Source organism: Macrosteles quadrilineatus, unplaced genomic scaffold (genome assembly GCF_028750875.1).
Source record: "Macrosteles quadrilineatus isolate MER2022 unplaced genomic scaffold, UCM_ALF_1.0 Scaffold_7__1_contigs__length_78375512, whole genome shotgun sequence".
Taxonomy (NCBI): Eukaryota; Metazoa; Arthropoda; class Insecta; order Hemiptera; family Cicadellidae; genus Macrosteles; species Macrosteles quadrilineatus.
The window spans coordinates 44375732-44391739 of record NW_026542600.1 but is presented as its reverse complement, the minus strand read 5'-3'; the positions used below and the strand labels follow the sequence as shown (position 1 = coordinate 44391739).

Here is a 16008-nt window from a genome sequence, read left to right as displayed (position 1 = left end):
ACTAATACTTCTGAAATAGGTGTAAGCTATACCTACTTGATGTAAAACCACACACTTAGGATAGCCTAATTCTACTAGGCATGCTATCTCTACCTTACTAGCCTACACAGCAAGTAGAAACCTGAAAATTTAGAGTACGATTTTTCGACACATAACACTCGAAGGTTATATAGGTAGCCTAGTAGTCCTAAAATTAGGCTAGGATGATAGAAACTAGGCCTAGGCTAGGCTAGGCCTATATCTTCTGCAGAACACTGCATCCTAGAAGTAAAGCTCCGAGTTGCTTAAAATTTTGCTTCAGGTAAAAGTTTCAAAGGATGGGGTCCCATTATAAAGGCCCTACTTAGGCCTAGGCCTACTAAGTTCCGATTCTTTTAACTCCGATGCACACTTAATCCTGCCAGTTATTTTAGATATTCTACAACGAGTACAGAATAGAATAGAATAGAATAGAAAAGTGCTTTATTGAATACATACTATGTACAGTAGGCTACATGAAATGGGTGCGATAATTTATACATGCACATACAACAATGGTCATACGACCGTCTGCTAGGTTGGCATTATGTCCATTCAATATTAATGAAATAAAATTGTCCCACATAAACCAACATACTGAGCACTAAAACAAAATAACACTTCTTTATGCACACATATACATAGATATATACACATACACATGTATGCATATATACACATATCTTTATACTCTAAACATATTGTAGGGCCTATAATACAAAATTTTAAAAATTAAATTCCCTAACTAGCTCCCATCTACTTTTCCATGCAATTTTTAAAAAACTTTCAAGGCCCTGCCAATCCTTCCCATTCAAATAATCCACAAACTCCTCATATTGTATTTTTTGTTTACCAAAATACAAGAGTCGCAAGTCATTGAACACAGGGCAACTAGCCACAAAGTGTAAAGCAGATTCATTCTCGTTTAAATTACACAAGGAACATGTGTGGTTTTTATCGACAATCCACGGTTTATAGTTGAGATCTGTAAGTTCTCCTCTACATTTTATTATCCAAGAAATGGTTCGGTTTTCTAAACCAGTTTCCAAGAAGCTATTGTTGCCAAGGTCAAAGTCAACGACGAGGTATTGAGAATGATAAGCTGAAGTACGCGCTCTGCCTAGACACTCAGCTCTCCAGCTATCTCTCGCTGCTTATGACACTAACTAATTGAGACTTTAACCTACCACTCCCCGCCTCCTCAATCGTATGTATATTCAGGTCCATTTGCACGCCATATTTGATTCCTAATGCTCTCCACGCTCGACACCAATCTACATTTTTTCTTAAAACTTCAGCTGCTAATAATCTTGGTAAACGCTCAGGTGGTAGCCCCAATATATTTATTATATAATTAAGATTCATTGAGAGAGAATAAATGTGTGATTTATCTAGACCCGTTTTCAAGTACAGTGAGTAATTTGGCATGTTATTAGGCAACTGAAACAGTTTCCTAATAAATAACTTTTGTACAGATTCTATCTTTTCGCTCTCTAAATATCCCCATACCTGGCCTCCATAACATAATATTGATCTTACCACAGCGTTAAAACATACAAATTTTGAGGACAGATGCACCCTGTCATTGTTTATTAATTTGTTCCAGGCGGCGTTAATGGCTAATTTTGCAGCTGTGGACTTCATCTGAAAATGTTGTTCCCAACTTAGCATTGGCGTGAACAATACCCCCAGATATTTGTAAGAGTTACAAATCTCGACCTCTTTGCCTTTATAGAACCATTTATTACTTTTTGCCAATCTACCTCCTTTGCAAAAAAACCATAATTTTTGATTTATTAGTATTAACTTGAAGGTTCCATAAATTGCAATAAAGTTCAAGTTTTCCAATCATTTGTTGCAGTACAACAGCTGTGGGAGCTATTAAAACTATGTCATCCGCATACATTAAAATATTTATTTTCTGACCTCCAAATAAACTTAATAAAATTAATCATACACGATAAACTAAATATATTATCAATGGTAGAATATCCACGTCTGAACCCCCCTTGAAACTCTGTCAATATATTATTCTGAGTTAACCACACATTTAGTCTAGAATTCAGCAAACTCGTAAATATTTTACCACCACAGTCAATAAAGGAAAGTCCTCTATAATTCTCAACAGAATTTGGATCTCCCTTTTTGTGCAGCGGGAATATAATAGATTTTTTAAAACTTTCCACTACCCTGCACTTGTTAAACATGTTATTATAAATACCCAATATTCTAGTGAGCAGTGAATCTGGAGAATTTTTATAAAACTCGTAGGGCACCCTATCGTGGCCCGGCGCTTTATTATCTTTTAATCTCGCGAGAACTGATTTTAACTCTAACATACTAAAATCTCTGTCCAAACCATCGTTTGTTATCATTGGTTCCGCATAACAGATCCCAGCTGATAATCGTGGCGGGTTTAATAATTTACTAGAATGATTGATCCAATCCTGCGGTGCAATGTTACCCACGAACCTATCACTCCCGTATTTAAAACTTTTTAAAGCCGACCAAAATGTTTTCGCGTCAGTCCTGTGATTTAAACTGGCAATCGTATTATCCAAGTGCATTTTTGTTTATTTTTACATAAATTTTAAACACCTTACATGCTTGAATGTACTCAGATTTGTCAGCTGTTGAGTTTGTCCTACGAAATATGTTTAACCTCTTAAATTTCCGCTTTCTCAACGCTAAACATTAGTAATCAAACCATTTTTGTTTGTGCTGTTGTTTTAAAGAACAGCTACTACTAGTCGCACTTTTCTTTGAATGGACTGACTCCTTTATAATATGTACAATTTGATCAACATTATTTTGGTCGTCCAACGATATACGAAACCTAGCAATATTCTGAATAACCTTTTCCTGATATAAAATATTATCACGTCGAGTCCATTTTAATTTTGGGAGTAAAGGTAAAATGTTTTCATCTCTTCTCCTCACACAAATGTCGTTATTTATCGATAAGGATACTTCAATTGGCAGGTGGTTAGAGCCCGTGTGTTCAACAACTTTAAACCCCTGTATGAAAGCTAGACAAGATAATGAGACCGCTGCTATATCAATAACAGAGCATCCCATGACACCTATAAAAGTATATTCCCCGCTATAATCACCCTCTGACCTACCGTTCAGTATAACTAACCCTAAATTTTCACACAGATCTAAAATTCTCTTTCCTTTATTGTTAACAATTAAATCTTTAGAGTTTCGGGTTCGTCTAAATAACAATGATTCCACTTGATTAAAACAATATTCTGGTAAAGTTTGTTCTATACCTACACGGCCATTCACATCACCGATCAAAATAAAATCTTGAAAATTATTGTTTTTCAAAAAGTTTGATAAAGCCTGAAAGTTATCATCTAATGAATTATAATTAATATATACTGGCATTAACACTATTGATCTATTACTAACTGTATTCCTTATTTGCACTAATACATAGTCATTGTATTCAATAAATTTATTTTTTCACAAAACGGAGAACTTAAATTAATCAAAATTATTAATCCTCCCATGTATCTTCCATGGCTTGAGCTACGTTTAGCAAAACTAAAACTCTTTTTGAAATTTTTTAACTTTTGGTCTATATATGGGGTGGAGCATCAACCTCAGAAATAAATGATTCTAAAATAAAAACAATATCATACAAATTAATGAACTCTATAAAACTTAAATCATTCACCTTGGACTTTAACCCGCATACATTGTAGGCCACTAATTTTAAACTACCTATCTTACTTAAAGTACTTGTTGAGTCCGTCCGACGTACTTCTGTGGCTGGATTGGCGTACACCCCTCAACCCCGCACTGCCTGAGAGTAGCTCACTGTCCCTGGCCCCTGATGGCTGCCGTCGCTGGTCGCTGTCACAGCATCCCTTGGAGTCTCGCACTGCCTCGTGGTCGACCCTTTGTCCTCGGCTGCACCCTCCATGTCCAAAGGGGGATTTGCTAGGCGATTTATGAACTCCGAGGAGTTGTGGCGAAACATGGAATTCAGCTTTGCAACTCCGTCCTGCCTCCCTGCCATTAGCCTACCCTCCTCCCACGTGAACCTACACTTGTCTATGGTTAGGTGATCATATACCAAAGGCATCCGCCGGGTCCCCGCTACCCTCTCGACCTCATTTCGCACTGACACTAAAGCTTTACGCTTTACTCGCACCTCATTTGGGAAATCTCGGAAAACTGAATAACCCGTGTTTTTCAATTGTTTACCCGAGTCATAATATAGTCAATGTCAGAGTCATAAGGCAAGTGAGCGATTATTGTATCTTTTAGGTTTCCTAAAGGGTGGGCCCTGTTAATACATACTTGACTGTGACCGAACATATCACCACAGAATTTGCCTACTATATACTTAAAGTCCGTTGTTCTTTCACCCCACTTCAGTCCCTTGAATATCAGATTGTTCCTTCTAGATCGACTTTCTAAATCTAAAAGTTTATCCATAATGACTTTATTTTGTCACTTTAGGTCCCTTATCTGTTCATTTTGTGAAACGTTTTCTTCTTCCAAATGTGACACTTTTTGTTAGAGGTTAACCAAGTCAGATTTTGTGGCCAAATTAGACAATTTAGAGTCCAGGAGATAGGACATAACATCTCTGAGAGAAGATCTTAACTGTCCATTAGTTAACTCACCAACTTTCTCATCGTCGTTCTCCATTATTCCCATCATCAAACCTGTAGAAGAATCCTCCGGTGATGCTGGCGAGGAACGCGATCTCGGACGTTTGACAGGTCTTCCCGAAGGCGAGAAATAATTGAATATCTCATCCTTTTTTAAAGAAATTATCATTATTTCTCTCGTGCTCCGGTCCCCTCAAGCCTAGCGCAGTTCCAGTGCCAGCCGCTCTGCCCGGCCCTGCAACGCGACTGTAGCTTCGTCATCTCACAAACGCCTCGCATTCATACCCTGACCGGACACACTTACTAGACTGGACTCCTGATTTTAACAGATACTAGTTTATGATTTAAAAACAAGTATTTTCTGTAAGTCGGAAAGAGACATATATTCAAATAAAATTGAAGTTTTATCTGTACATTGCTTAGAATCATGGAGTTTTTGGTTATTTTTACGTTTCATAGCCTAAGAAAGACTATGAATAAAGCCTATCAGTAATATATAAAAAACGAATACTTGTGTCAGGCAATTAATATTACAGTAATCATAAATGTTATTTCTTTAACTGAGAATGCTCATTCCGATGACTAAAATAGCGAGCTGTGTTAGCGCTAAAACAGCATTGCGAGAGTTGGCGCAAAACACTCTCACACACTAATTTTTACGTTTTCTTTCTGGACTCCAAAATAATAGCTTATGCTATGAAAATGATAAAACATTAGTGAAATATTTTTTTAGCAAACCATCATGAATTTTTAAAGCTTTACGTTGTTAACGTATCAATGTTTTGTGGACTGTGCATTTATTTACTTACTAGCTGTTTGCCCGTTCTACGTAGGGCCTACGGGAATCTTGTAGTAAGTTGAAACCTTATATTCTGAACAGGAGTTGGTTTGCATATTTAGTGTGCATTTTGCATTAAAAGAAGGCCTGTAATTGAAAGTTACTTTTCACACAGGTTAAAAGTAGTTAAAATACTACCTCAACCTCACTATTGCACACTTTATTCAGGTTGAAATTTTCATTAACAAAGGTGCTCTTGTCTTTTCCACAAAACAATGAGAAATAAGGACATTAATGCGTTACCAACAGACATACAAACAAAAATACAGAATTTAATTAGTGGATTTGCTACGCTTTAACCAAAGCAAATTACAAAGTAATTATTTGAAAGTTTTGATAGTGTCATCAAATTTTATCATAATCGTTTTTAGGCCTAATAAAACTGTAAAATTGGTGTAACTCCGTTGGCAAATATATAAGTATTTGCGGCTGGAACTGCAGTCGTTGGACGACAGCCGTTGAACGATAATCGTAGAGAGCCAGCTTTAGCATTGTTTTCAATGGCACCGTTGTCACTGACGCAACTGTAGCCGCAGTTGTACCGTAGTCGTGGACGTCCATCGTACGGGTCTGCTCCTGGAGCAGTCGGAGTCGCAGTCGTTAGACGATTTTAGAGGCATTCACAGCTTTTTCTCGAGTAAGAGCCTCGAGTGTACTCAGCCCCAATCTTATTCTTATGGAGAATAATTAAAATGTTATATATAGCTTAATTGTTAATGCATTTGATGATACTTGGTTAGTGACTTTATGTGGTAGTATTAAGACACACATAAATGAATTGGAAAGTCCACGAGTACACAGGTTTGCTGCAACTGGGGTATTACTATTTTTTATAATGAACATGTTTTATTCTGAAAAAGGAAAACATAATACCAAAGCATTGTATTAGTTTATTAGCTTAGTAAAAAAATCTAACCTTTATAAATTAACTATCCTACCTTAACGTAAGAGCAAACTTCTCATCTCCTGTGATTGGATAGGGAATGTAGTTTTAAAGTAAAAATGCTCATTGATCAAACTATACAAAAACTTAAACTGAGATTTTGAAAGTCTGAAGAACTCAGATAACATTCTCCCATCAGCTTGGAAATTGTTGTTTATTAATATTTTGAAGTACCCCTCTTCTGTTCGTTTTGTAATTACACTATGTGTGAATGTGTGCTAAGTCTTTGAACACTTATCACTTCCAATAATTTTCCATCGTCTAGATCTTCAACCAGCAAATAAATGAATAGTATTTTGTTAAAGCCTATAAACTAATACAGTAATTCACTATCCCTACTTCAACTCGGCAACAGTCAAGAATTTTAACTGAACGATTGTATAATAATCGCACCAGGGACAATGCCTACTGCAACGATTATCGCCATATATGTAATCCATTTTTTATGTAATTTTTTAGGTAATTATTATTTCTATATAGGTCCCTCCAAATGAGGTTTTTATTTGGATATCTTACTTTAGCTAGGCCATAGATTTTTACCTCCTGAATCTAAATAGGCCTAACTTATACCATTTTTCGACTTGAGCTTCCAGTGAGAGGCTATAAATAAACATCCTGCCTTGTAACAAAATGTTTGCTTGTATCTTTAATTTCAAAAAGTTCTGTACTGTATTACGATAGATTTGGAAAGCCCCAATATTACAGTACTAAAGTTATTAAAATAAGTATTTTTATTCACTCTTGCATACAACTATAATTTATTCCACTGAAAGTATTTGGCTTAAAACCGTGTTTTATGTTTATTTGTGACTTTAATATCAATACGAAAAAAGTCGATAAGTTTAGTACTGGTAGTTTATTTGATAAATAATGCAAGTAAGTTATGAATTCAAAGTAATGATTAGGCCTATATAATTTCAAATGAATAGCACTTCATTTTTTTATGTTTTTAGGGATTGTCCGTTTTAACCGACCTTTTATCTGACATAGGTCCGGTCCCGTTAAGGTCGGTTAAGACAGGTTCTACTATTTTGTTCACTTCTTCAAAGTACTCTTTGCTTTATGTATGTTGTTTTGTTATATTAAACATTATAATTTCCCCGGAAAATATATAAAGCGACCGAGGAAATACCTGTCAAAGTTATTAGCAAGAAAGAATCAGGAAACATGAATCTTACAAAACTCTGATGAGGCTACTTTATGTGTTGTAGACTTATTTGTCAAGAATTTGTTGTATATGGTAACAACTCATTTAACCTTTTATGCATGGCTTAAAACTCAGTTCAAACATTCATCGAATCCAGAGGTGCACATCCCCCCAAGAGGTCAGGAGCGCAAACCCCCTCTTTAAAACTGCTTCTTTCTTCACCCTTCTCCCCTAATAGTACAGGTAAAATTATACTAAAAAACCAGTAGAAAACATAAAAATTAGTCCATTCATGAAACTTGCAGGAAACGTAGTAACTACCATTAGGTTTTGAAATCTGAAGAGTCCCTAGTGATTGTGGGGGTGGAAGTACCATTTTATGGGGATTAAAGTTTATGGGGGTAGTGATTTTGAGAATTTTTTTATTTATGGGATCCAAGCAAGTGAGGTGTCGTTTTCTATGTTTCTTAGGATGCAGAATCGAAAAATAACAAAATAAAAGCAATACAACTAACAGTTTATTAGAAAAAGACTAATTTTTAAATGAAAAACTAAATATGACAAATTAATTAAGGCAAAATAATCCAGTTATTATCAATTACTGTATTACAAAATTGACTATGAGTCTGTGTCATATGTTAAAGTTGTGAGGAAAATTAACCAAGAAACTGGTAGTTTCGCCTCTTTGACCACCGCGTGTCATATTGTTTATCAGCTACTGATGCATCTTCGCCATCCATGGAATGGTGAGGGTCTCTAACTCGTTCTTCTCCATCGTCGTCTTGACTTAACACGGACGGCTAAGTATGGGTAGCAAAAATATTTCAGTTCTGGCGGTGATCCTGCAACTTAGGGTGAAGATAATATATAAGACCAAGAATGTAAAAACCACTCGGACCCCAATTTTAAGGACCTTGGTCGCCCGTAATGACGTCATCAATATGGTGATTGTAAGAGGATGCTGGGTCGCTATGAATTAATAAATGTCTGAACCGATTTTTATGAAATTGGGCATACAAGTGCTTGAATACGATATCTAATCCCAGTTTGGCAATGGTCGAGTTTGATTAGGCCATTTCAAAGTGGCGGCCGTTAATCACTAAAATAATTTAAAATTGTTTAGTGTTTTGTTTTATCAACTCTCTCCAGAAATCTGCAGCAATCTTTCATTTTCCTTGCAATGACAGGTTGTGATGCCGTTTCTGCATTTCATGGAATAGGCAAAACACCCCCACCGCAGCAAACCTGCAGATTAAGTGAGTTTCCATTTGCCTGATTTGATTTTAAATTAAATATATTTCAATAACCTAAAGTTTAATTAGTGTTTACTAGGTTTGCTGCTACGGGGAGGGTAATAAAGTGTGTTTTTTAATTAAAATATGAATAGGTTAAAATAAATAAATTTTCCAAGTTTTATCAAAATATAACCAATAACTAGCAAAATATCCAATCATGGTATTCAAAATGGCTTAGAGAGAAATTCGAAAATTTTACGTTTAAAGGGGCAAACATGAGAAAACCCAATTTTTACCCCATAAATCCCCCAGAAAACCCTGTTCTCATGGTTCGATCATGCTGGTTCGCAAACTCGTTCGAGTGAACGTAGGTTTACACGTTTTTACCAAATTTCGTCAACATTGGGTCATTTTTGCTTCGTGCTAACGTTCTTAAAAAAGTACACGTCTACAGTCATTAACGCTGTTAAAGTTTGATGTTATATCATATAGAAAAGTACAAAAAATCTTTAGACTGATTTTAACGAGTTCGCAATCCAGCATGATCAGACCATGGGACCGGGGTTTTTGGGGGGATTTATGGAGTCAAAATTGGGTTTTGTCATGATTAACCCTCTACACATAAAATTTTCCAATTTCTCTCTAAACAATTGTGGAATCCATGATGATTTTGAATACCTTAAAAACCAATAATTTTGTTTATTGAAGTGTTTTTGTACGAATATTGGTTACCTACCGAGAAAATTCCAAAATTGTAAATTTATCATTCTCATTTTATTCTTATGGAGAATAAGTAAACTGTTGTAGTTTGCTCGTTTAAGGATATATTTTGATAAAACTTGGCAAATTTATTTATTTTGACCTTGTGTATTAATATTAAAAAAAAACACACTTTATTATCCTCTCCGTAGCAGCAAACCTAGGTACTAATTAAACTCAATCAAAATATATTTAATTGAAAATCAAATCAGGCAAATGCAAACTCACTTAATCTGCAGGTTTGCTACAGTGAGGGTATTTTGCCTATTCCAGGAAATACAGAGACGGCATCACGACCTATGATTGCAAGGAAAATGAAAGATTGCTGCAGAGAGAGTTGATAAAACAAAACACTAAACAATTTTTAATTATTTTAGTGATTAACGGCCGATATTTTGAAATGACCTAATCAAACTCAACCATCATGAAGACAAACTGGGATTATATATCGTATTCAAGCACTTATAAGCCAAATTTTATTAAAATCGGTTTAGGCGTTTTGGTATTACAGTATAACCAATTCATAGCGACCCAGCACCCTCTTACGAGCGCCATATTGATGACGTCATTACGGGCGACCAAGGTCCTTAAAAATTGGGGTCCGAGCGGTTTTACATTCTTGGTCTCATATATTATCTTCGCCCTAAGTCGCAGGATCGCCACCAGAACGGAAATATTTTTCTACTACCCAGTCAAGTCGACGATGGAGAAGAACGAGTTAGAGACCCTCACCATTCCATGGATGGTGATGTTGCATCAGTAGCTGATGAACAATATGACACGTGGTGGTTAAAGAGGCGAAACTACCAGTTTTTTGGTTAATTTTCCTCACAACTTTAACATGTGACACAGACTCATGTCCAATTTTGTACTGGATTATTTTACCTTAATTAATTTGTCATATTTAGTTTTTCATTTAAAAATTAGTCTTTTTCTAATAAACTGTTGGTTGTATTGCTTTTATTTTGTTATTTTTCGATTCTGCATCCTAAGAAACATAGAAAACGACACCTCACTTGCTTGGATCCCATAAATAAAAAAATTCTCAAAATCACTACCCCCATAAACTTTAATCCCCATAAAATGGTACTTCCACCCCCACAATCACTAGGGACTCTTCAGATTTCAAAACCTAATGGTAATTACTACGTTTCTGTTGTATATTAAATCATAAATAATAATTATCAATACGAAGTCACTGCAAGTTATATTCAATGCTTAATGCTTACTAAGAAAGAAACAGGAATACATGCTAAAGCTCAAAGGTCAAAGGCTGAAGACCAAGAACTGGAGAGGATTGACTTCACTTCTGTATGAACTGTGAGTATAGCAAGAGAGTAAAATGTGCACTTGTTAGGGTTAATATTTTCCCCCTAAAAATATACAATAATTTGGCGACGAGCTTGTGGAAGTCTTAAATATTAGTTTAAAAGTTATTAAAACAGTGTTTTCTAGTACAAATTCTACAAATAAAAGTGAAATATTAGTAAAATCTGCATCAAGAGGAGACAAGTCACATGTTCAGTTTTCACAAAAAGTTACAAGTCAACTATTGCAAGTTTATAAGTTGATTAAATTTTAAAGCTGAGTTTTTATTGATATCTGGAAAAAGGAATATTTTATTTCAAAAACACACAAAGGCAAGGTATTTATGTAAAATATAGGACTTGTCATCAATTTTCATGTTAGTACAGAACTTTGCAGAAACCTGTTCAGACAAAGCATTTTGCAGGAAATCCCAAGTGGAAATATTATAAATTTGGAAAATCATTTGCAACTTTTTGTAACTTTTAAAGCAAATGGATCTACTTCAGTAATATATAATCTTCTTAAAGGTTAAAAGTAAAATTAAATCAGTCAAATGCAATGAAATGGACTTATGTTTCTTGGAATAGGCCTAGGCTAGTCCTGACTTTGGAAAGTTTTTTACTGTACTGTTCATGCCTAAAACAAACATTTGCCATAGCAAAATGTCAGTTACTGGTAAATTCTCTGAATTTAATGAAGAAGTGGAAGATCTTAGTAATTATTTGGAAAGATTTGAGTTGTACATAAAAGCTAATTCTGTGAAGGAAACAGAAAAAGTTCCATTATTCCTTACTGTTATAGGGCCTAAAGTTTTTGGAGTTTTGAAAAACTTATTGCTTCCCAAAAAGCTTGCTGATGAAACTTATGACAATTTAATTAAGGCTTTAAAGGGTCATTTCACACCAGAAAAGTCAATTATTTCTGAAAGGTGTAAATTTCACAAAAGGTTCCAAAAAGATGGGGAAACGTTAGCTCAGTACGCAGTGGAGATTAAACATTTAGCTGCTTCTTGTGATTTTGGTAATTTCTTAAACGATGCCATGAGGGACCGCTTTGTTAGTGGGATTAAAAACGAGGATATTCAACAACGGTTGATGACAGAGACCGATTCAAATTTTTCGCAACTCTTTGAACTTGCTTGTAGGCTAGAGGCTGCAAGGAAGGAAGTCAAAGGATTTCATTCACAGGGAGAAGTGGGTGAAATAGATTTTGTAAAATCGTACAGACACAGTTCTAAGCCTAGTGGGGGTAAAAACAATTTCCAAAAGCCAAAACTAGGTTATGTCAAAGGTAATAACCTCATGGAAAATAAGAAAGACTATAAATGCTACAGGTGTGGCAAAACTGGTCATAATTGTAATATGTGTTTCTTCAAAGGAGCACGATGTCACTCTTGTGGTAAAATAGGCCATTTGTCGAGTGTTTGTAAGCAAAAACATGGAAAGCCTAAACCTACTAGTAATAGGTCAAGAGTAAATTTTGTAACTGATAGTCCAGATGAAGATGTAAATACTTGCTATGATTTACAGTGTGTTTCTTTGATAAATGAAGTTTCTTTTGATAACAATTATCGAACCACCTTGATGGTCGAAGACAAACCATTGGATATGGTTATTGACACCGGTGCTATTATGACTGTTTTACCTAAACATATTTATGATGATAAATTTAGTCATATAAATTTAAGGCCTACTGAGTTGCAGCTGAAGTCGTACACTGGACACCCATTGGATGTTTTGGGAGAGTTCAAAGCCGCAGTTTCGCACGAAGGAAAGGACTACCATCTACCTGTAGTGGTTGTAGGAATCACCGATCGTCGACAGCCAGCACTGTTGGGACGTAATTGGCTACATCAGTTGAAGTTGGACTGGAACAGGATATTACAGGTTGGATCTGGAAATAATGCAGGCAAGTCTAGCCATAATGTTTCTACTTCTACCGCTTCTGTAGAAAATGACTTGAAAAGTAAATTTATGGATGTTTTTGAAGGGCAAATGGGTCTAATTAAAGGTATCACAACGGAGATTGCTGTAGATGAAGAGGCGACTCCAATTTTTTGTAAGGCTAGACCTGTTCCATATGCTTTAAGAGAATCAGTCGAGAAAGAACTTGATAATCTTGTTAAATCTGATGTTATTTATCCAGTCAAAGATAGCCAGTGGAGTACACCCTTGGTTTGTGTTTTAAAACCTGACGGAAAATCAGTGCGACTGTGTGGGGATTTCAAAGTAACCTTAAACCGAGTCTTGAAAAATTCGGAGCATTATCCACTCCCTACATCAGAAGATATTTTCACAAAACTTTCAGGTGGGAAAATATTTTCAAAAATTGATTTGACTTCAGCCTATTTGCAGTTAGGTGTAGGCGAAAAATCGCAACCATTCTTAACGGTAAACACCCACAAAGGTCTTTTCAGGTACAAAAGACTACCCTTTGGGATTACGAGTGCACCTTTTCAGTTCCAAGCGGTCATGGACCGGATCCTAAAAGGATTAAATAGTACATACTGTTTTCTGGATGATATTTTGATTGTAGGCCACAACATGCAAGATGCAGTAAACAAGGCCACAACATGCAAGATGCAGTAAACAAAACCGAAGCTCTTCTAGTGCGACTTAAAGAATTCGGTATCAAGGCTAACTACCAGAAAAGTGAGTTCCTTAAACCCAGTTTGAATTTCCTTGGACATAGGATTGATGAGTTCGGAATACACCCTACCGATAAACTAGTTAAAGCTATTTTGGATGCACCCGAACCTACCGATGTTACCCAGCTAAGAGCCTATCTAGGCCTATTGAATTTTTATGGGCGTTTTCTCCCTAACCTATCCACGGTGTTATACCCATTGCATCAGTTGCTTCATAAAGCCAAACCCTGTCAATGGAATTCAGAATGTTCAAAAGCTTTTAATGAGAGTAAACTGCTTTTAACTCAAAGTAATGTTTTGGTACCTTATGATCCAAAGTTGAAAATCCAAGTGACATGCGATGCAAGCCCTTATGGGATCGCCAGTGTTATGTCTCACACTATGCCGGACGGATCTGTCCGACCAGTTGCGTATGCTTCTCGAAGTCTTACAAAATCCGAAATGAACTATGCTCAGTTAGATAAAGAAGCCCTTGCTATCATATTCGGAGTAAAGAAATTTCACAAATATATTTTTGGTCGATCATTCACATTGATTACGGATCATGCCCCTTTAACAGCACTCCTAGGAGAGAAAAAGGGTATCCCAGTTCTTGCAGCTGCCCGCATGCAACGTTGGGCAATAATTTTGTCTGCGTATGACTACCACATCATATATCGAAAAGGTTCTGAAATTGTAGAAGCTGACGCTCTTTCACGTCTTCCTAAGAAACTCGACCCAAACTCTGAAGATATTTCAGTTATTCAGTTTTTTGCTCCATTTCCAGAACTACCTCTCACAGCAAAAGAAATAAGTCTTGCAACCCGAAGAGATCCGTTGTTTTCTAAAGTCTTAGATTTGACACTTCAAGGCTGGCCTACACATTTAGATAAGGATGAGCCATTAAGAGCTTTCTTTCTGAGAAAGAACGAACTTTCAGTTGAAAATGGTTGTATTCTTTGGGGAAATCGAGTCCTCATTCCTACTAAATTTCAAAAACACCTCTTAGACATGTTACATGAAGAACATCCTGGTGTTTGCAAAATGAAAGCTTTGGCCAGAAGTTTTGTGTGGTGGCCTAAAATTGATGACCAAATTGAAAATGTTGTTAACACTTGTGAGATTTGTCAAATGACCCGTAAATCTGCCCCTAAGCTGCCTCTACAGCCGTGGCAGTGGCCTTCAAAGAAATGGCAGCGTGTGCACCTAGATTTCGCTCAGAAGGATGGTGTTTATTTTCTGATACTAGTGGACAGTTTCTCTAAATGGGTCGAAGTATACCAAATGAATGGTACCAACGCCTCAAAAACTATTGAAAAATTACGTACATGCTTTGCCGCATATGGAGTTCCGGAGAACATCATCACAGACGGAGGACCGCCTTTTAGGTCAGAAGAATTTGAAAGTTTTTTGAGATTCAATGGAATAAATCACATTTTCTCCCCTCCATATCATCCGGCGAGTAACGGCCAAGCAGAGTCTATGGTGGGTACTTTTAAAACATCTCTCTTAAAGCAAGTACTCCAAGACAACCTCAAGGGCCAAAATCGGACTTTGCAGCACAAACTGGATTGTTTCATGTTCGCTTACCGAAACACACCTCACTCAATCACTGGTAGAACACCTTCGGAACTATTTTTGGGTTTTCAGCCTAGAACCAGATTCACTCTGCTAAAACCAGATTTCAAAAGCAACATGGAGAGCAAGCAACAGAAAATAAAAGAATCCAGTGACCAACATAGAGGAAAATGGAGGTCGTTCACACTAGGACAGGAAGTCTGGGTCAAAAGTATCCGTAACGAAGAAACAAGATGGATGCCGGGAGTTATTATCAAGTGTATCAGTCCTGTGACTTACATTGTTAGCGTAAGGGGACAGAAACGGTTTGTACATGCCGATCATTTGAAAGAGTTGGAAGGTGAATTGCCCATTATGAGAAGAGAACCAGAAATAAGAACCAGAAATCACTCCTCCACGACCCTTACCAGTGCTATCACCAAGCAAAAGTCTGGTCGAACCTCATATACATGTTGATCAATCACAGAGTCCCACGAGATCACCACCACCTCGGAAATCTTTACCACCTCAGAAATCTCCATCACCTCGGAAATCTCCATTACCTAAAGGAAGTATAACTCACGAACAAGAACCCCTGCGGAGGTCCAAAAGGATGATAACGGCCCCGCAGAAACTTAATCTTTAGTAGACAAGAGAACAAGTTCGCAGCAAGATTAAGTTAATTTTATTTTACATTTGACAAACAATGAATTTTATGTTGAAATGAAGATGCTGCGAACATTTATAAAAGAAGAGTTATTTTATTTTATTTTCAAGAAGAGTTTAAGTTTTTTTTTAAAGGGGAAAGGAGTGTTGTATATTAAATCATAAATAATAATTATCAATACGAAGTCACTGCAAGTTATATTCAATGCTTAATGCTTACTAAGAAAGAAACAGGAATACATGCTAAAGCTCAAAGGTCAAAGGCTGAAGACCAAGAACT

The 16008-nt window shown here is 36.3% G+C and overlaps 2 protein-coding genes across 2 annotated transcripts in view; both read left to right on the top strand.

Annotated features, from left to right (window-relative positions):
• LOC128997890 (dnaJ homolog subfamily A member 1-like) overlaps positions 1-16008 on the top strand; it is a 30414-nt gene that overhangs the window by 357 nt on the left and 14049 nt on the right. The window lies entirely within an intron of this gene.
• Positions 13908-15539, top strand: LOC128998940 (uncharacterized protein K02A2.6-like). Its single transcript, XM_054425296.1, has one exon. The coding sequence runs from the start codon at positions 13908-13910 to the stop codon at positions 15537-15539; it is 1632 nt and encodes a 543-aa protein (XP_054281271.1).